Source organism: Silurus meridionalis, chromosome 2, assembly GCF_014805685.1.
Source record: "Silurus meridionalis isolate SWU-2019-XX chromosome 2, ASM1480568v1, whole genome shotgun sequence".
NCBI classification, from domain to species: domain Eukaryota; kingdom Metazoa; phylum Chordata; class Actinopteri; order Siluriformes; family Siluridae; genus Silurus; species Silurus meridionalis.
This window is the reverse complement of record NC_060885.1, coordinates 18,924,437-18,946,574: the sequence shown is the minus strand read 5'-3', so window position 1 is coordinate 18,946,574 and position 22,138 is coordinate 18,924,437. Positions and strand designations below refer to the sequence as shown.

The 22,138-nt window shown below is 35.7% G+C and overlaps 1 protein-coding gene across 15 annotated transcripts in view; it reads left to right on the top strand.

Annotated features, from left to right (window-relative positions):
- Positions 1-22,138, top strand: part of col13a1 (collagen, type XIII, alpha 1) — a 74,471-nt gene that overhangs the window by 22,609 nt on the left and 29,724 nt on the right. For 9 of the 15 annotated variants that reach the window (XM_046869450.1, XM_046869539.1, XM_046869477.1 and 6 more), the window contains exons 3-13: positions 6,099-6,106; positions 10,091-10,117; positions 12,289-12,324; positions 13,947-13,973; positions 15,901-15,951; positions 17,894-17,929; positions 18,436-18,462; positions 19,241-19,267; positions 20,715-20,741; positions 20,892-20,918; positions 21,004-21,030. In XM_046869450.1, the coding sequence (XP_046725406.1) occupies positions 6,099-6,106; positions 10,091-10,117; positions 12,289-12,324; positions 13,947-13,973; positions 15,901-15,951; positions 17,894-17,929; positions 18,436-18,462; positions 19,241-19,267; positions 20,715-20,741; positions 20,892-20,918; positions 21,004-21,030 (320 nt within the window). Of the gene's footprint in view, positions 1-6,098; positions 6,107-10,090; positions 10,118-12,288; positions 12,325-13,946; positions 13,974-15,900; positions 15,952-17,893; positions 17,930-18,435; positions 18,463-19,240; positions 19,268-20,714; positions 20,742-20,891; positions 20,919-21,003; positions 21,031-21,872; positions 21,933-22,138 lie in introns of all 15 variants that reach the window. The other 6 variants (XM_046869504.1, XM_046869494.1, XM_046869458.1 and 3 more) reach the window with 6 other exon arrangements.

The window sequence follows — 22,138 nt, the reverse complement described above, 5'->3', positions numbered from 1 at the left end:
GTTCTTCAGGCTAGGTTGGTAAAGAAGGTTTTGACTTTCACTCTGCTGTATTCTATCTACATCAATGTACATGTTTCTTATTTTCTGTACCTGCAGCCTTTTCTCTTTAAGCCCCCGGCAGAGTAGCTGCTAAAGTATTATGTCTTACACATGTGTAGGATCTGGTAGGTGTTAACGCAACCCTGCTCTTTCAAATCTGCATTTTATTTGTGATAGATAAGCTGAGCTCAGGGCCTGTAACTAAGGATTTTCCTGTTGTGCATGGATAAAAAGTGGGATGGTATTTCTCCCTGCGGCCCTGTTGATACTCCTGTCACTTCAAAGCACTCTGGTTTTGATAACAAAGTCAAATTCTCTACTCACATCCTGGCTATTTCTTTTGTGTAGCTGATTCAATAAGCAGGATCCAATTAAAGTGGAGAGCAAGCAAGAGGTTTGCTTTGTCAACCAGAGTGAATTGCCACATTTTAGGTCGGTGTAAGGAATTGAAGTCAAAACAAAGTCTTTATTAAACCCTATGCAGCATGGTAAAGTCTACCCACACGTTTATAGTACATTATAACTCATCAGGTCTTGAAAATGAAGCTGGAGTTTGAAGCAGTACAAATCCTTCCATTCTATGAACCTCTGGAACATCTATTCACCATCTTTTCATGTGGACTGTTTGATGTGGTGGTAACTCTGTGCTACAGAGTTATACTAGGTGTTCCTATGAAAGCTACATTGCTGGATTCTGCAATTATGGATACATTTCTTTTTTGGGGGAAGCAAAAGTTGTGTGTTCTTCCAGCTCATGAATCATATCAATGAATAGAAGTAGGAAGGTTTTTTGCTGGCCAGACTGGAAATGGTGGTCAGATTTTTAATGTATACTTTTCCTCTGAGAGCATTTTAGGAGAATGATGGTAAAGTCAGGTTAATAATGCTTTTAGTCTGGCACAACCACAATAAGGTCTTTTGTGGCGATCGTTACGAGGCTTGCTGTAATTACTTAATCTCAGGTTTAGTAGCTCAGTTTTTTATCTCTAAGGACTGTTTGGGAAAATATTTTAGCTTCTATCTTGCCACAAATGAGCCTGAAAGATTGCAATAAGTGCATGTACACTAGCGTCAAGCTTCTGGAATTTTGAGAAATGCTGCAAATGATGCAAGGTAAAAAAATTGCAATGAAATATAGTTCTGCCAATATCCCTGAGAAACAAATGGAATTATCATTAGAAGTGTATATCCAAATCGAATAATATTTTGGATAAAGATGTATTTTTATAGGATTGCTGCCATATGTGGTTCCCTGTTTGCACATTTTAAGTTTAAGATGCCAGCAGATAGGAGACAAGAGTAAGTGAAAATGACTTTTGTGGTATGATTCACCTAAATCGACCTGAGCGGAGTGTGGATGATCGACTGTTGGCGTATTTCTACTACAGTATTTATGAAAATATCTGAACCTGATATGGCTTATGTTTACAGTTTATTAGTTCCATGAGGATAAAAAAGGATGCATAAAGAGCAGAACCCGTTTCCAACAAGACATTGCCTCAGCTTACCAGGCAGGTCTCATAAAAGCATTTTTATTTGGAAATTTATATCTAACAAGGTTGCATAAAAAAGATGTGAAATGCCATGAATGTTTTTTATTCTTTTAACCATGTTACAGTAAATACACCCCCAATCAGGGTTCAGATATATTTGGCTAGAAGATGGATCATTATATGAGCTAAAACTATATAGATAATGTTAATGACCTTAACAGTAAAAGAGGTAATATAAGGTTAGACTGGCCTTAGCATAGCTATTCTGGGAATGCTACAGCTTTAACAACACTCCTTAGAAACTTAACCTGCAGTTAAAGTTTAAAACAAATATAGAGTATAATATACTGCATATATTATCTTATATTTATGTCATATATTTATATGGCTGAAAGTATGTGGACACCTGACTATCACACCCATTTGTGTCTGTTTTAAAACAATAGGCATTAACATAGAGTCAGTCCCTCTTTTGTTGTTATTAAAGTCTGCACTCTTCTGGGAAGAGTGTTAGTAAGGTCAAGCACTAATGTCAAGGCTTTTTGAACAGTCAGCATTTCAATTCATCCAAAAGGTGCTTGGTGGGGTTGAGGTCAGGACTCTGGCCACCTGAGTTCTTATGTATCAGCCTTTGCAAACCATATTTTAATGCACATAACTTTGTGCACCCATTGTGGTGAGGAAACAGTTTTGGGCCTTTTGGTGTGAGAAAAAAACTAGATCTTAATGATACATCATATTTAGACATTCTGGGTATTATAGCCAGGTGTTCACATATTTTTGCCTTTATAAATATATAGGATTTGGATAAAGCAAATACAAGCATAATCACCTTATAACTAGACTTTGATTTTTATTTAATGATTGAGCTTGTTCTTAAGGGCAGTTTTTGCTTATTTCTAGATATTTGTCAAGACCATTTTAAGCTGAAAAATAAGAAAAGTTTTCAGAAATTAAAGTAATAACTAGTTAAGCAGAATAATTTTTGTTTTTAATATATTTGTGAGTATAATCTCACAATGAGAAATATTACTGAATTTCAAGAACATGTAACTTGCCAAAAAAATCAATTCTCTACAGAGTTTGTTTTTTCTGAATCTATAACCTGAGGATTGAGAAACAAACTTTCTCCGTGCTTTCTAAATGCCAACAGAACCCCATGCCAAGGGTTTTATTAAGCTTCCTATCTTCCCCATTGCTGTGACATTCTTGTACTATGCTTACAATGCAGAAGGCGGAAAGATGACACATGTGTTCTTGGCTGGTGCGGTGTCTTTACAGGGGCTTTTTAGAGGAGAGTGGAATCCGAGAGACTGGCCCAGGATAAGAGAAGTAGTGGTGGGAAGCAGGGCTTGGGTATTTTGGGGTGAAGAATTCCAGGATTTCTGGAATGAGACTTAGACACTCTCAAGATGGTGTCCTATTTGGTCTGGGTCGCCTAGTGTGTGATACAATAATGAAGGTAAATGGGCAATCCTTATGTTGAGTAAAAGTTTTGGATTTAATTCTTCTTGTTTATCAGTATGGGCAGAGCCAAGGCAGAAGGATTTTGGATTTGTTTATACCAACTTCTGATAGTCTCTACATGACTTTGCATTAGAAGACAATTAGGTAACAAGTGGTTGCAAAGAACTACTAATACTGCAGGCAGAGAGCGGATTTTCTGATTTCTACTTCGTTTAACATTGCACGTTTAATATCTGTTTGTAGGAACATATAAAACAAACTTCATGTTCATACAGTTCATTCACAATAGTCAGAGAGACACTTTTGAACAGGATTCCTCTAGGCACCATCATTGGCAGTATATTTAAAGCCAGTGCTTGATGTGCCTTTTGACGAAGGTTGTCTATAGATGTCCCAGAGCCATCCAGCAGAACAGGAAGTGGTAGCAAGCCCAGAATGTGTCAGGAATCTGAGTATACACTTCCACATGCTTGTATATAGGGTTTCACCTTTCACAGCCACCACTCCTCTGACCTCAGTGGCCTGACTCTAAACCAAAATGGCTACTCATGCCAGCACTTTTTTGGTACCACTGCCAATTATTCATATATGCTTCTCTGCTTTTTGCTTTCTGTTCATCATGTGTCTTTGGTGATTTTTTTTAGTATGTTTTTTTTCTGCGGACAATTTAACAAACATTTTTATTGCTCATTCCACACTGTGCTGTGGCTCTCGCTGAGTGCAAAGATATCGCTTCAGTCAGGGAGTTAATAATTCTGATGCCTGATCTGATTAAATACATCCCCGGCATGGCTTAAAGGGGCAAGAAAAGGCCATTTAGGAAGTCCATGTGGGCTTTAAGTCTGTTCCAGAACATTTCTAATCTGTAAATTACATTGAACAAGTTGAACTGGTCATGTTTATTTATGAAAGGAGTTGTAAGGCATAATCTCCAAAATTAGAAGGCCCTAATTTAATGCAATCTTAAATATAGAACGCTAATATGCATGTCAGACAACTTTAACTGCATTTCATACCAAAAAGGGTAAAAACCTTTTATATATTTTAAGATAGCAAGGAAACATTTTGGTGACATAATTGTGGAAACAGGATTATGCAAATTTCATAACTTCTCTTCGGTCATATAAATTTTGTAATTTTTTCCAAGATTCCATGTTTTCACACATGCCAACCTCTACCACATCAGGTTCAATAAGCTATTCTTTGTGAAGTGTAACATTTTATAGAGCTCCTTTTATGATGTACATAATTTATTGCTTCTGAGTGGTAAATTAATAGTGTGGCAATATGGAACTGTTTCTTATCCTTTCTATTAACTCAATTCTGATTGTCCTTAATACACTACCTATTCTTATATGACCACGATTTTCTTGTGTGTGCCAAAAAAAATAAACCTTGCTACTTCGGCAACAGTTTGATAAATATCTCCACTAATTACTAGAAAAACACAAGGCTTTCAAAACAGGAAAAGACAGGAAAGAATAATTCATACACTTATAGGAAAGGTTTGTCACTCTTGCATCCAGGGCATTACTTATGCTCACCTAAATTACAGGAAGGACTGGTCAGAAATTTTCGTCTTTTTCTGTAGAGTATATAATACTTGATTGAGATGTTTCTCTACGTACTAGACCTAGAAGACATATATCTTAGTCTTTTAGGTCAATTGACTTTAAGTTACAGGTAATTTCTTTACATTTCTTATTTCATTTATCTCCATTATGAATTGTTAGGCATAGGGTTCATGTCCATGTCTGTGTCCTTTTTTTTTTCCTCGGGCCATTTAAAAGCAAAGCTGTCATACGCCAAATAGCATTTTCATGCTATTTTAAACCTAAACAGCCTGGAAAGCAATCTATTATTCTGTCCTTATGCATTCAGCTTAAAGGAAAACAGCTTTGTATAATCATTTACTTTCAGAAAAAAATAGCTGCCTGTCACAAATTGTTTGATGGATTAGTTTGTGCATGTTCAGCTTTCCAGCCTGATGGCTGAATGAGTTCTTGTAGAGATAATCTAAATAATTATATTTGACATGAGGTATTTATTTGTCATAAGTGATTTTCACGTTTGTCTTCGACTAGATTTGAAATATACCAGTGCTTTATGAGTAATTGCGAAAATTATTTCCATAAGAGGACATTTTATTAAGATGTTTCCAAAGCACTGCCACTGATGTTGACTAGACTGCCTTTTGAAGGATGCAGCAAATACAATTTGTTATAACCTTAAAACTAGATCAAACTGCTATGCAATTTGTGGTTAGTAACACTCTTTTATGTGCTATATCACCATAATCTACAATTCCATTGTGTTCTTTTTTTTGCAGTAACACAGTAAAATGAAAAGATGTAAAATTGTAAAATTTGTAAAATTAGAGATGATGAACCAAGCGACTTTAATGATAAATCAGTTCGAGTTTTCACTTTGTGTGTGGTGTGTAATAACTATATCCTTGTAGTCTGCTGTGGCACATGAACCTCTGCCTCCCCCTTGGCTGTCAGCAATGTTTAAGACTTACAAATACACTGCCAGAAAAACCAGCTGGATCGCTTGACGGGCACTGACATTAGGCCTGTGATCTACTACTTTATAAACACAACTCTGAAATGAAACTGCTTTATTTATGCACAAAGCCGAGAGTGTGACTCGGTGCAGAAGATTTTTGCCTTCCCTATAGCTTTCTTCTGAGTGTATTAGACTGGAAGGGATAAAAAGAATCATCAGGGATGCACTAATTGCACCTGCACTGACAGAGAGCACAGCCAAGGCATGCTGTGTAGATATTCAGGCATTATAATATTAGCTTGTAGAGGGCAAATGTAGTAACAACAGACAGAGGGCCTACAGTTGTTTAACTCATTGGCTTTAAAATAAAATATTATATAATATTGAATATTTATATTCAAAGTACATCAGCAGCAAAGTTAAGAATCACCCAGCAGTGTTAGGTTGACAGGACTGAGCAGAACTTGTCAATTAGCATTCTAAATAAAAATAGCCACTGAACCACCATCAATCTGATCAATTTTATTTTCCTGATTTTTTATATTATTGCTTATGACTAACTCGAGTCTCTCTTTTTTTTCTCTGTTGCAGGACCTCCTGTAAGTACAATTGACCTGTGGTCTTTGTTGCCTGGATTGCGGTAAAGTTACCCAAATTTTGTGTCTTGTCTTTTTGTGTGTGGTGTGCTGTGATTTGCTGTGTGTTTGTGTTTGTGTGTGTGTGTGTGTGTGTGTGTGTGTGTGTGTGTGTGTGTGTGTGTGTGTGTGAGCTAGCATGTTGTATATCACAAGACACATTGTCACATTTGCATACATTTGGATCCAAAGAAGCAAATATAGATTCATATGTTTATTCATGATTGTTCTGATAAAAAAAGACTGATGTAGGGTTCTACATCGAGCAAGTAAAGTTTCCTACAAAGGGAGAACCATAGAAACATTAAAGTGTAGGTCTTCCTGCTGCAAAATAAATCTCAGAAATATGAGGCAATAAATGGGCAAGCAGATGAAAAGAGAGAAAGCGTGAAGATTTTATATCTGTGATAAAACAACAGGACACATTGAGACATTTGAAACACCATTACCAATCCACAGTTCTCTTCTACTTCTTCTTTGACTCAGGCCAGAGATGAATGGTGCATTTACACTGAAGCTGCATATTATTTTACAGAGAGTAACTGTCACTTGTATGTTACACTGTGTGAGCATAGTATTTTGGCCCTGCTTAGGTCCACTTTTATATTTATCTTTATTGTTTATGAAAGTCAGGAAACACAGCTAAGAATGAAACACACAGATTAAATATACTTCAAGTATGCTATGTTTCAATAAATAATAGTCATTTTTTTATTTTGATTCTGGTGAGCATTGTTATGAGTGTCTGGAATACCTTGATGAGAAGATGAGAAGAGAAGAGAGAAGAAGCGAGGAGAGGCAATATCGAGAGGACTAAAATTAGATGTGGTTAGGGACAGCTGCGTCCATGCTTTTAGAGCTTGAAGGTTGAGCTCCTCCTCTAAGCCATGACAGTGATTAATGATATAACAGTGACCACAGACATAATAAAAGGGCTGCCTTAGAACATGGAAAGAAGTCAAACACATATGCATACATGTAAACTTTGAAAATATTAAGTAAAACTACCCAAAAATAACTACTCAAGACACATTATGAATTAGCATTGTGACCAGTCTGCTTTCTTATACACTTTTTTTTGTTATAATACAGTGTTGTTGAATTCTTGAAATTTAAGAATTCAACAACAGTAGTATAACAGAAAATTGTATAAGAAAGCAGACTGGTTACTATATTTTGTAATCGCTCCAGCAAGTCATATGCTCAAAATGAAAAGCAGCCATGAGTTCTTTCAGTGTCAGAAGTGATTAACTGCCAATCAGTGGCAATGTGACAAGTGCAGTGTTTGTTTTTAGACGTGGTTGGAAACAATCAAACACTCCTCTCTAGTGATGGATGGTTTAGGCTCTTTGTTTGTCCGCTTCGTGCTGATCCACTTGTATGCTGCGCGAGTGATAATACTGAGCAGCGAGGTGAGGTTCTTGACCAACATTTACACAAGTACGTTAACATAACATACGTACTGCTGTACAAAGTCTAGAAACAGACCGTTTCCTGTTGAAAGCGAACACTGATGAGTTAAATGTATAATTGTTTCTCATTCTTTACAGGTCAGCTACATGGGCATGGCCTTTAGCTGTGTGTGAGGCAGGACTAGTTCAATAGAACTTTAAAGCGTCACCAGCTCACAACCATTAAAGTCTGCACATGTCCTGCTCGAAGCAGACGTGAGCGGAAATTTATGCACATCATTACTAAACTGCCGTATATACTTAGACCCAAAATGCCAATCTTTGTTCAAAAACAAACCTCAAAATATGTTGTCATGTATCTTTTTTTGTAAATAAGATGTTTTATAGGACCAAGAAAATCTTTTCATAAAAAAAAATCATAGTTGAGCAGTTGCAGTTTGCGTGGTATAAATATATTGCAGTATAATTTATCCCAACATTCCGTGCTTAAAAAATAGATGGATTTGTTTCAATCTGAAATATTTCACTAGAGGTGAATGTCTGAGTTTTAAGGATCTCACTGTTACCACTGAGTGTGGTGGTACTGTAACCCCTCTGCCCCTGTGGGGAACCTAATTATTCTCCCAGAAGCACTGTAGCTGTAATGAGTGCCACATGTGTGCTGCTACCGTGTAGCACAAATGAGGGGTTCTTTTCCGGTAGCTGACCTTTGACTTTGCCAGACACATCTCTTGGCCAGTCTGAGACATACCCAGAAGCCATTGGTGGCCTTTTACCACCGGCATCTGGTTCTAAGCCTCAAAGCAAGCTGTATACACACTTATACACTAAAACAAATGCTTCATCCTAAACACACATACATACTCACACATTTTTCCACTTGTTCGCATCTCCCTCTTTCACTGTTTGAGCCAAAGCACACTGCTTTCCAGGACACACACAGCTATTTGCATATCATTATACCTGGATTAAATACTTCTTTTCTAAAACATTTTGCTTTTCAACTTGCACTACTGTTTTCTCTCACAGACCTTTTTTTATCAGTACTTGTACTGAAAACACTCATCACAATACTATAAATAAGAGACAACTCTGCAATAGAAGAACCTTGAAGCAAAATCCTGTAGGCTGAATTGAGATTTCTTACTAGATTTACATATTAGAGTCATTATTTTTATAATCATGGAAGAGACTCGCAAAAATAAGAGAGGCCTAAAAATTTCATTCTTCATTTCTTTTTATTGTTCTTCATTTCCATGTGATAATGGGCATCAGTGGTAATTAAAAACAGCAGAACTAAAAATGTAATAAGTAGTGTTTTTATATTTATTATATTTTCTGGCAGAAAAAAAAAAAATTTAACCAGTTGTTAATGAAAGTGTATCATTTTACAAAAAAAATACTAATTAGATATTTTTATATTAAGAGAAATATAAGAAATTCTGAAAATAATATATATTTTAAGGGTTCATCTAATAGTTAAGGGTTCTTAGCATTTACTTAGAACCCTTTCTGGTAGGGGAACTCATTGTAGATTTTACAGTCTCCTGAATTTATCCAAATATACAGACTGTTTGTGATCTGTTCTGGTATTGCATTTGTTCTCAGCAGGTTTTAGCATAATTTTAGACCAAACGCAGTTAAAAACTAGGGATTTTAAAAGCTATCGTTGGAGTTCTGAGTGCAAAAGATCAAAATATGCCTTCACCCATCCAAATCAACATGATGCTCTCTTAGAGAAACAATGTGATAAAACTTCTCTGCATTATATAAATACTCTGTAAATGGCTTATAGCTTCTTCAAGTTATAAAATGCATGTTTAATGTGAGTCAGTGTGAGTCACACCTGTTACTTCTGAATGGATTAAGGGGAGATCAAAGAGCCAAACCAAAAGACAGTAGAAGGGATGTTTTTGTCTCCCTAACAGTTTCTTTTCTGGCTGAGTCTTGATAAATGACTTCCCTTTCTTAACAGCAGGCCAAGAATAAGACACAAACAAGCTCACAGGGTAGAATGATCTACGACCGCCACTTCCCATGACGGCCTTCAATCATGAAAAGAATATTTCCATTTGAGTAATATAGCAGCTATCAGGTTTTGGCTGTAATGAGGTATAATCTCATAACCCCACATTTTAGTAACAGAATAATTGTGGTAGTTTGGATTTCTTTCTTTTTTCCCAGATGGAATAACTTTGGTTAATTAGGTTTCTGGCAGGACAGGAATTTATATACAATTCAGGGTAATAAAAAAAACCTCTGCCTGCATGACCACACAATCTGTGATATGCTTTTTGCATGTGTGTGCATCTGAAATCTATTCAGACTTTCATACTTTCGTGTTGATATAAAAACCAACAGTAAAATCAAAGCGTCTATGATTTGGTTTCCAGTTTTATTCATAGTGGTGGAAATGGTGCATATCAACTTAAAGCAGTGTGTTATAAAAAAGGTTTTAGATGCCAATTTTACAGTGTTGGAGTGTATGCATGTTTCTTTCTTTATTATTGTACCCATTTCTCTCACCCTTTTTCAGGGTCCTCCTGGACGAGCTGGCTTTCCGGTAATTGTCTCAGAACTGTCCTGTTGTGTGTCTTTCTTTGTTCTTGACTTCTCCCAGTCTCTAGTCTATTTTATTGAGAAGCTGATCAATATAGGATAAATTATAAGTCTTGTATTAAAAAGTATATAAACATATTACCTCAAAGTTCAGCTTTTCCAATAAGATACACAGTGAGATCTAAGGTTTTGAAAAACAGGGTTTGAAAGTAACATTAGTTAACCAAAAATCAACAGCAAATCAATGGCAACACTGTCAAATCACTAGCCAGTTTGGCAAGTTACTTTTGTTTCATAAACTATGTTCACCCGCTTTGCAGGGATTTAGCACAAATACTCAATCTTCGCACTGGTTTATTTGCAATGAAGCAATAGAGAGGGCTCAAATAACAATAATGTGGAGATACTTGCCTGGGGTGACTAAAAAAACAAAAACAAATTATAGTCCCTCAAAGCAACAAAAAGCACAAAAAAAGAATGTTTTAATGTCAAGTGTCAAGCTGGTCATAAGTGGCTCGTCTATGACTCCATAAAATAAAGTCAAGTGATTTTAAGATTCCAGGACATACACTTTGGGAGAAACTTCTGTTATTGAAATGAACAACTTCAAGTTGGAGGCTGTTAAAGGACGAGAAATTTAGCATGTAAGATGAAGAGAGGGGATACAAGATATCATTTTACAATTTATTTTTTTTTGGGGGGGGGCTAATGGAAGCCAAAGTGGCTGCTAATTAAAAAAAGTTAATTTCAGAACCTGATTGTAAAATCAATTAAGGGAATATACACTTGCTGTTCTTGGGATGAGGTATTTTAATGTATTTTATTTCAGTAAAGTAATGTACTGTATTTACCATATGTAAAATCAGTAAACCAGCCACTCCAGCATTACCATTAGTAAACTTTGTTTTGCATGTTTGCATTTTCACAGCATCTCTGATTTCTGCCTTAGCATTCTTTTTAGAGTTTCTGTTGAAATGCTAGTATTACTAACAGAAACCTAAAACACACCTGGTCCTCATTAAAAGCATGTTTTAAGAAGACTACCTAAAGTTCTCAGCTGTCTATTATAACAAGACCACTCTTACTTGATTTACCTCAGCGTATGAAACCCAATCATAAAGATCTCCCTAAAAGTGGGTGAAATGGAGGAAACATAAAGTTCCTTATGTACTTCCTGTAGTAAAGACATTATTCACTTTGGTGTTTATTGCCATATGCAAGTACAGTATTGTTGTAGAACAGTAAAATCAGTTTTTATGATGTATCTATTATAAAGTTATTGCAATTATAGTCTTTATATTGTATTGCATGTTGTTTGTCAGCATCACTACAACAGTGGATAATTCATGAACCTAATGGTGTAATAGGCAGAATACTGATGGCATTCAGTTATTACAGTTACATGATATGAATTTAACTTGAATAAACTGGGTACTTGGAACAGCTTTTCTTGGAATCAGCACCCTGGACAGATCCGTCTGGTTTGAACTGCTCCTCTAAGGACTTTTGCTAATTCTCAAGATTACATTAGGAGATAAAATTAGATATTTATATAAATTTTGCTATTCTCATGTATCTATTTTTTTAGAGATATTTCAAGAAATATTTAACTCCAATATGAAAGCAGTATGTCAGATCAAACAGAATACCCCTTGTAACAAAACCTATATTTTAAACCAACATATTTGAATTACTTGATGTTAAATGTATCAATTTTAAACACAATATTTCACATTTTTAGATTATTTATGAAATTAAATATTTTTTTCTTAAACATACTATAAGCATCAAACAGGCATGCATTGCCATAATCACATTCACTTCAACTAAGCACCTTTAGATTCAACTATAAAATAGCTGTAATATAGTCTATTCTCTATAATGAATGCAACACAGGTGTCTTAATTGTATTAACGTAATTGAGCTTCTGTTCATATTAAATAATCACTGATGTAATTGGCTTTCTAATCAACTTTCGGTGTCTGCTCTTAATTTGGCCTTGCATAGTTGGCCGTTGGCCTTTATGGATCATTTGTGGCATGTTTTGCATCAACAATATTCAACCAACACCTAAGATAATGCTTGAGAATTCAGAGGAATGCACTGATGTAATACTGGCCAGCTTGACAGAATTACTGTTTCTTACTTTACTCTTGACTTTGCATTGATCATTAGGGAGACAAAGGATCAATGGGCATTCCTGGAAGAATGGTGAGTGATATAAAATATGCATTAAGCCCAGCTAGTTAGTTTGCATAAGCAAGCTAGGGCCTTTTTAATAATTAGTTACCAATGCTCAGTGGCATGCTTTTAGAAGCTCTAAAATGAGTCATGTTGTGTATTTACTTTTTTGGGCCATATGTCACAATTTGCATGTCATAAGAAGCTATACATTGTTTATTCATAATGATATATCCACACCTTTTTGTAAATCAGTTTATATCAAAAAGACCTGTGTGCTTTATCCTTTGGAAGATCTTTTTATGTGATAATCAAGAAATATGCCTCTGTGTGTAAATATACAACTGATATCTGCATTTACTTGATTCATTGCATTTGAAAATTGGCATAAAATAGGCCTCTGTTTTATTAATGGAAACGTACGCAGTATCAATCCTGAGGGGATATTTAAGACGGATTATACATACAATCATGCGGAAAAGAAAGTACACTGTATTTTACATATCAGAAAACTAAAAATGATTTGGCCCTTAGCAGGTAATAGAGGTAAATACATCCTCAGATGAACAATGGCACATGACATATTAAAAGATTTAAACCAAAATGGAGAATCCATGTGTAAAAAAACTACATACACCTTATGATTCAGTCACTTGTAGAAGCACCGTTAGCAGCAAAAACTCTTCTTTACAATGTTGCTTCAGTTCATTTAGGCTTTGAATGCTTGGAATTGGACTTATAACTTTTCCCAGATTGATCGGCAGCAACAATTGCTTCTCTGAGATCATTGCTGATGTCTTTCCTGATGTTTCTCCCCAGGACACGGCTTAACGTATCACATGTTGTTGTTCATCTGAGCTTGTATTTACCTAATGTTTCATGTGTAAAAACACAGAATTGTGTACTTTCTTAAATTAATACATAATAATACAATTTGTGTGTTATAAATTTGGACATTTTTCATCCCAACAGAGTATATTATGTGTAAAAGACATCATGAACACCTGACGTGCCATAAACACTAATATTTAAATCATCAATCAAAACCATCTGTATAGGCTAGTCTCTGTTTATATCACCTCCATAGTAAATAGTTGACATTCATGTGAACATGTAAGGTATAATTACCTAATAAGAATAATAAAGCTACAGTGGCAGCCTCTAGACAGTCTGGTTTATAATTGACTTCTTGCGCCCCTTTGAGATATTAAAAAATTTGGACCATTTATGTAAACAAATTCTCTTAAATAGCAGGTTTATGGAAAAGCTAAACTATGCACATAATATTTCACTGAAGTTTTAAGCTCCTATATAGTTTTGCTGATTTTGAAAAGGAAATAATTTTTTTTTGCCAAAAATCTGTTAAAAAAGTTAGCTTATATCTACTTTTCATTACTATTCGTTATATAGCAGTGTGTACAGCAACACCCTGCTCCAGTGCTTCCATTCCCACATGCCTCAACCACATTAAATATTCCCATACCCAGTATCCTTTCTCCATGACCCCACGTTTTCCCATTTCTCAACCCTCTAGTTCCCCCACTCAGGCTGCTGCATGTCCATGTCCTTTCCATGCCTCTCTAACCCTGATTCCTCTCTCTGTCTCTCTCCTTCACACTATGCATGTGACTGTGTCTGCTGTGACTGACCAGGGCTTAAAGGGAAACACAGGGGACAAGGTAAGTGCAGGACGGCAGCCCGCCTGTGCACAACTGAAAATTCTTTCACTGTGGGTGGTTTGAGGGCTTAGTCCAAAATACAGTGTGTGCAGGCATCATGATTTATATCAGAGAGACTTTGGGCTCTATCTTGAATAGGCCTGGGGGGGCTCCAGTTCTGAAGAGATTTCCCACAACGGTTGGATTACCTGCATTTATTCACTCTCTGTAGCAGCTCTCCAAAACTTGAAGTTTCAGACACCCAAGACTCCCTCTTGTAAATAGTTTGGAATGAAAGTGGTTTAGAAAGACTGACTGCTCAAAATGTCATAATCCCAGTTGGTAAAATAGAGCTGTGCTTTTGCTCTACTCTAATATTTTATATCAATTTTGCCAATTGAAATGATTATTTCTGGCAATGCATAGTGGATTTATGAATACATTTGTTTTTTATTCCAAGTTATTTGACTTTACAACAGTTTCCATTGGTGTTAGACATTTACGCACCTGTAGCTAAACTAGTCCTTTGTGCCAGTTCAGACAGACTATGGTTTATCATTCTTCTGGAATAGTATGTGAGGTCAGATTTAAAAAAAAAAATGTCACAGAGAAGCATTGTATAATCTAAATCATGCACAGTTTTTATAATGCAATCCTCACTGGACCACAGAATGGTCTACATTTTTGTTCAATTCCAGTTCCAAAAACCCTCAAACAATTAATCAAGAACACAGAATAACTGCTGGTGCAGGTGTATTAGGAGCTGGAAGGGGACAGATTTTTAAGAGTTTTGGTTTTGGAAACAATTCAGGATGTAGTAGAATTATGGCGAAAATTAAATGTGGATTTGTTCTACATGTGTGGATTTGGGAGGTTTTTTTGCACAACAGAAAAAACTATTTGTGCAATTTTCTTGGTTTTTTCTGTGCAAACTTTTTGAAGTAAATTTTTACAACTATGGCATGAATAGTGTATATGCTATGGCTTTCTTCTGCAGAATGTTTGTTTGAGCAGCAGATCATGGCTGATATATAGCGACATAAAATTTCAACATCTGTCTTTTTTTTCCTGTGGTTAATATATTTCTTGGCTGTTTCAAGATTCTCCATCAAGTTGTTTTTCTTGAAATGGCTATCTTGATGGAATTTAAATTGTGTTTATTTTGATCATTGCTGTTGTTGATTTGAAAACTGCAACATCATTTATTTGCCAATTTATCGTTAAGATCCCTCATGCTTTAACTGATTTGGTATGGATTTAGGGTTGAGTTATTTGGCCATTCCTAGCTACTAACAACTTTTCAAGCTCTACTAGACAGATCTCTGTAAGATTCACTTGGAGCACAACTTGCTTGGGAATCTTCTTTCTTTTTCTCTGGCCTCAACTGGCCACTGCTAGACTGCATTTTCCTTAGTAGCAACCAGCAAGGCTTGTATGTGCAAAAAAAAAAATCCAAGTTTAAAAGTCCCACCTGGTAAAAACAGGATTTGAATCAGAAGGATTAAAAATACTAGTACTAATTATGGGATGTGCTAGAAACATGATAACATTCCCATCTGGCCACAGACTTTTTGTGGAATTGTGCTGGGAAGCTGGCTACACCATTAAGGAACTGGCTGACACTGTGCAAATTCCTTTAGTTGTGCCAGTGCATCAATCCACAGGGTATGTTTTAATGCTGGGCAGTCTAACCTTATCAACTAAAAGTTGAGCATATTTTTAGACAAAAGCTAATGCAGACCACTCAGACACATGCATGTTTCCTTGAGATGGCTGTCTTAAGACTGTGTACAGGATAGAGGCAGGGAAAATGTCAGAGTGTTTGAAAAGCTGCTTTTAGTATAGTGCTTTTGACATTTTATGCAGAATGTAGATTAGGCATAGCACCATTCTCCTTCTTTCCCCTATTACTTCTTCTGATTATCTCTATCTTTCTGTCTGTTCTTAGGGAGCTCCAGGGGAGCCTGGTCTATCTATCATTGGCCCACGAGGACCTCCTGTAAGTGTCATCAATGGCACCAATAAAGCCCTGCATTACTTTTAGTTGAGGGTTAAGTTTGTTTAAAGCAATGCTATTGCTTTTTTGGACTATATATATATATATTTTTTTACATTTAAAGTGTTTAAATTGACATTTAAAAACTCCCTTATCTGTGCCATGCACTACTAGTTGGATTAGTGTGGATAAATGAAAACCTCTGTGACATATTTGAACAGTATTGTAAGAAGGAATTGGAAAGATCTTCATTCTTCTTCCCTCATGTTCCTCAAATACTCATTTCGCTTGTGTAGGGTAGCTCCTTTAATGAAGATAAATTAAGCAGAATCCGCATAGAAGATTGCATGGAAATACTTAAGCTTCATTTAAACATTGAATGGCTTTGAGTTGCCTATAATGATGGTCATTTGGAACACCATCTTCATTAGGGAGAGAAACGAAAACATCCTAATTTACAAGATAATGATCCAGACACAAACCCAAAGATTGCATACTATTGCAACATTCCAAGCAAAAGACAAAGGGGTAATGTTTCCCGCTCAGTAGTGCAATTTCCTTTCTGATTATCCCATGAAACGCTCTAGCCATTCTTCGTCCTGCGGTTCCAATCCATCCCCCAGCACTTCTGGTTGACAGACTCAAGATACCTTATGGCAGAGCCAGCAGACTGCTCAGGCAGGACCAGACATCTGGTTTTGAGTTTGCTGATTGCATGCCTCTCTGTACCCAAGTTCTTTCACTAGTCATAAGGCACTGGTAGGAGACAGCACGCTGTTAGAGACAGGGTCATGGCAAAGAGAAATGTCAGAGTAGGATTGCCATTGGAGGGGACCATTCCCAGCAGGTGAGCAGAGAGTGTGGGTTTTGTGCTGAGTGGGTCACAGGGGTTGATTTGAAAGAGAGGTGTGTAGAGGCCAACGGAAATGATAAATCAGCCAGGTGGACTTAACTGAGTGTACTGCTACAATGGCTTTCTCACACATAAATGAAGAGATTAGAGAGGAGATTGAGCCTTCTTTGGGGCCCACACAGACAAGGTCTTATATTGTCCTTATGTTTCTACTATTGCTTTATAGTAGTAAAACAAATGATACTTTTTTGTAATTATATATTTGTGGTGTATTTTACAAGAACATTTCAACAGAAATCCAAAACTGTACATTGTGTGCAGCAGGCTTGCAGCACAGAAAAGCATATGGGCCTAAATACTGTGTTATTTTTTTTTTACTCTCAGACATTTATTCCCAAATTCTTCGGACTGTATACTTGGTTACTGCTGGGAGAGAGACCCAGCTATGTTCCCAGTAACTTCCTGGGAGCAAGACATATAATCTCTTTCATTACTTGCACTCACCTCTTCCTTGTTATTTCCTTTTCTTAGTTTTTGTTCATTATTATTTGGTTTCTAAAGATATTTAAAGACTTCCTAAGGGCACTAAACGATTTTTTGTCCATCAAAGCAACTTTTCTATTGTGTCCAGGGCAATGTAGCACTAATGATAATTGACATACATTTATTCAATTTGGTGATTTCCATGTTGGTTTGGTTTTCACTTATTGAATTTGCCTTTGTTTTGTTTTGTTTGCTCTAATGCAGGATTTCACAGCATACTCTAGTTTGCTTTCTGTTTCCACATCCCACACAAAAAGCTTTCAGTAGGCAACAAAAATTGTTTTTTTAACACTGACCTCATCCTACTGAGTTCATTGCACTTATTATTATGTGTGTGTCTGTGTCTGTGTGTGTGTGTGTGTGTGTGTGTGTGTGTGTGTGTGTGTGTGTGTGTCCGACCGTGTGTGTGTTTGTGTGTATGTAATTCTCAATAAAGGAAGTAGGGTTTATTTTTTTCAATGTGCTTTTGTTTGCCTGTACAATGTGGAAATGTTGTATATGTGTATTTATTCAGCTGTTACTTTTTTTTTTATGTGTGTCTCCATTCAGGGTCAACCAGGCACTAGAGGATTTCCTGGCTTTCCGGTATGTCACTATGACTTTAACAGTGATGGGCTAAACTGTGTAGATATTATATTCATAATAAGAAAGAAGAAACTGGCCTTTTAAAAAAAATAAATCAGTATTGTGCTGCTAGAAAATAATTTTAAAGTAATAAAATGCACTCCTGTCCAGTGACAATAGGTGTTTGTATGCATTTATGTTTTTTCTTATAATAAGATATTTAGCTTGTTTTAACCGTTTATTATTAGTACAAGGCACAATTATCTGTCAATGGAATAAGAATGTTTAAAGCTTGATCTGAGTAAATATGACAACAAATCGGTTTAATGATATTATATTTGGATTATTGTAATCATAGAATTGCAAATACTAGATAAATGTGACTATTCAATATTTAACCCTTCTGAATAAATACCTTTTTTCTGTCATAAACATCATCATATCAGAATAGTAGACAGCTATGTTGCAAAAGTGTTGCTCCCTCTTGGTCTTACCATTAAAGTCTTCCCCTTTTCTGTTCTTTTTAGGGTCCCATTGGCTTGGACGGCAAGCCTGTAAGTCTGTAAATGTGTGATTTATTGATGCATTTAAGGGTTAATTATTTCTTCAGATTTTTTCAATCAAATTAATCGTGATCAATTGCATGATTGTTATAAGTTAACTCGTCATTAATCGCAACTTAATCACACACTAAATGTACCTTAAATTAATTAGTTTCAAGTTTTTAATACTTTAATCCACATGAGCATGGACAAATATGGATGATTTATGTAAATGTATGTTCATTATTAGTGAAACCAGACTTAGCATAGAGCATGAAGACAATATTATTGTAAATTTTTAAAGTAAATATTGTGTTTTAAATTATATAAATCAAACTCAACTTTTGCTATGCTTTCACAAGGACGACTTTATTTGCATCTTTGCGCTTCTTGGTGCTTGATATGAGACTTGTCGCGTCAGTAAAACTATTTTAAATATTTTTTTTTTATATCTAAGTAAAGAAAGGAGGCCATGAATATGTGTTGCGTTGAAGGTTTATTTATATATTTTTATATATTATCTCTTTTATATTTATTTATTTATATTTGTATCAACAATGGTCAAACAGAAATGCGTGCTGCATTAATCGCGAGATAATAAAATTAGTGCTGTTAAAATGAATTTGCCTTACCGCGTTGTTAACGTGTTACATTTGACAGCCTACTCATTACTAACACTAGTTACAGTCATGATTATGTTCAATGTGCTAACAGTGTTTTTTTTTTTTTTTTTTATAAATTAGCTATCATTGTGCCTACAGAATAACATAAAAAAGTATTTTTTTTACAGGGGCAAAATGGTCAGAAAGGGGACATGGTAAGCATCCTTTTTCTGCTTTATTGCAAGTGCTCCTACAGCCATGTATTATAAACTCCAACCATTAAATTACACAGAAAAGCAATTATCATAAAGAGAAATGTGTCAGATTTGATCAAATTCAGCGATTTGTTTAAAGACTGTTTGTAAAACTGATATTTATTTATCTTGCTGAGTTGATCACATGATACCTCTAGAATACCAGGGTCACTCACAGGTTTTGCAGAGCCTGCAGTGCAGAGATTGGTGTTTTCTCTCTTTTGGCACACCCTTTCATGAAGGCCTGCGTAATTAGCTGTTGAGTTGAATCAGTTGTGTTTAATGAGGCAGAATGGTAAACTCTGCAGTGGCCTTTCAGAATTGCAGACTAACACTCCTTTACTGAGAAAACAGTTTAGTTTGATTTATTGGCCGTGCAACTTGATCGATTCAGGATGCTCTCGTTTCTGACAAAAGGAAACATTACCCATCATTAAGTGAGCCATACACTGCAGTCTAGTTAATTTCAGCTGAATTTATTGGTGACAGATATACACAAATTTTTTAAAGACTATTTAAGTAAAGGAAATCGTGAACTACTGCAAAAGCTGGGTATTCCTACAAGGTAATGAATAAAGGTTAGTCTTCCTGTAACAGGGTGACACCTTTATAGGGTCGGCTTCATGCTGTACGATCCCCACAGGGCTTATGACTAAATCACAATAGCTCTTTAAAAATACATGCAACCTTCTAAGTCTAAAAACCCACCTTCATATGAGATTTAGATTCTTTCTCTCTTTTTTTATTGATAAGTTCGCTCTCAGTTTCAACATCCTGCTGATTTCTTGTTTTGCCAGGTTGCAATAAAAAAGCAGATAAACCAATGTTTTCGGATAAAAGTCTTAGCATGTTAGAAGCTTTAAGCTGTTCCATTCTTTGGATGTCAATGTGTTTTTTAGATTTTTGTTTCACCTGCAGCATTTAATGCCCTTTGTTTTATAAGTACTATATATGTTTTACTAATGTCAGATTTGTCTTATTTGAAGCCATTGGCACCAGTGTAGTTTTTCCTTCATGAGAGCATGCATCACCTATCTTTGGCTCTGGGGTGCTGATGACCTACAGAAGCTCATGCCCACTAGCCAAACAAATTACCAATTACCAATTACCAATTGTCCACTCTAGACAAGTTCATCAAATAACTGATGCTGAATAGCTGAAAAAATTATTCATGTTTTCATGAATGCATGAGCCCATTTCCTCTTTTCCTTCTTTTTTAAACATTCTTTTAATTATGCTTAGGCTATGCATAGGAAACACATATGCAATGGGGTGAGAATGAACATTGTAGTAGTTTATGCTGGAAAGAACATTGTGTTTAGGTTATGTGTATACTTGCAATTACTGTATGTAATGTATTCATGTATGACAATTAATTAATGAATAATTAATTTATTAATGTTACCAGGGCCCACCCGGTCCCAGAGGAATTCCTGTGAGTATTTTATAAACTAGTTTTATAAAAGTTATATACTATTTTACTAAAGTATAATTCTCTGCACTATGTTATACAACATAAAAATATTACACTTTTTGTACATTTTCTACACTACATTTTAATACAGTTATAATTCTTTTTTATTAGGGTGAACCTGGTCTAAAGGGTGAAAAGGTACAGCAAAATTATTGATTACATACTTTACTTACTACAGAAAGGTTTAAGATTCTTACAGGCCCTGTTTGCATATATTTTTCAGGGTGTGTGTGGTGATTATACACATCGGGTAAGTGAAAGCATGTCTAACTTTTAGAATCTGAAAAAAATTCTAGTATGTATTTTTTGCTTTGTTTCAGTAATTTGTTTTTTTTTTTAATGCAAAGAAGATATGAACAGAGGGCTGTAATTACCAGCCTGCAAAATCAAATGAAAAGAGGGCAATGAACAATGGATTGACCAAGTTGAAGTATTCATGATGGATAGCACATGTGTAGCATGTGAAGTTGGAGACTCTTAGTGCTTTCTTTATGGTACAAATGTTCTACGAAATACAAGACAATTATACAAGCGGCTTAGAGAAAAAGATCTGATAAGGCTTTCGGATAATAAATGCCAAGAAAAAGACTTTGTGTCCTGGGATTAACCAGCTTGTTTTTCAGTCATTTTCTAGCTAATTATGATATCCAATGTATTATGAAAGTGGATTATGATATATTAAGTAGTAAGCTCTATAGAGTTATACAAAGTTACTTAGGCTCAGCAAAATTAGCATTAGAAATTTAAATGAAAAATGAAAACAGATATGAAATGAAAGGACCAAATTGTTTGACACTCAGTTAAAGTTTAAGGTCATAGTGAAATGGCTTTTGTCAAGCAGGTTGCTGAAAAGCAGATTGTCTTAAGACTCTTAAGTATATTAAAAACAAGCCTCTAAGTGTGAGGTCTGTGTTAGTGGTTGGTTACAGTTATGTTGAATGGTCTCTAGGTCAAGACTGGAAGGACTACTTCACAGAAATGGGAATAAATGCTTGTGTGTCCGTGTTTTGATATGTGCATTTATATGCGCATATGTTTTTGTGTGTGTGTATATGTATGTTTATGTCTGCGTGTGTGGTGGGCCACTTTAAGCAGGGAGTTCCATTGAAAACTCTGGCAGCATTACGCTCCAGTCAGGCTCTGATGTTAAAGGTTGTGGGGTCATCCCTCATCCCCAGACGCGCGCGCGTGTGTGTGTGTGCTTCAGCCATGCTGCAAAGAGAGACCAGATAAGGCCTTTCCTCTGACTAAGCTATTGAGGAGGATGGACATAAGAGCCTGCCACCAAATTATATTTTATAGTGAATATGTTCTTTATGCACAGTGTTTTCTTTGTGTTTTTTTTTACTGTTTGACTA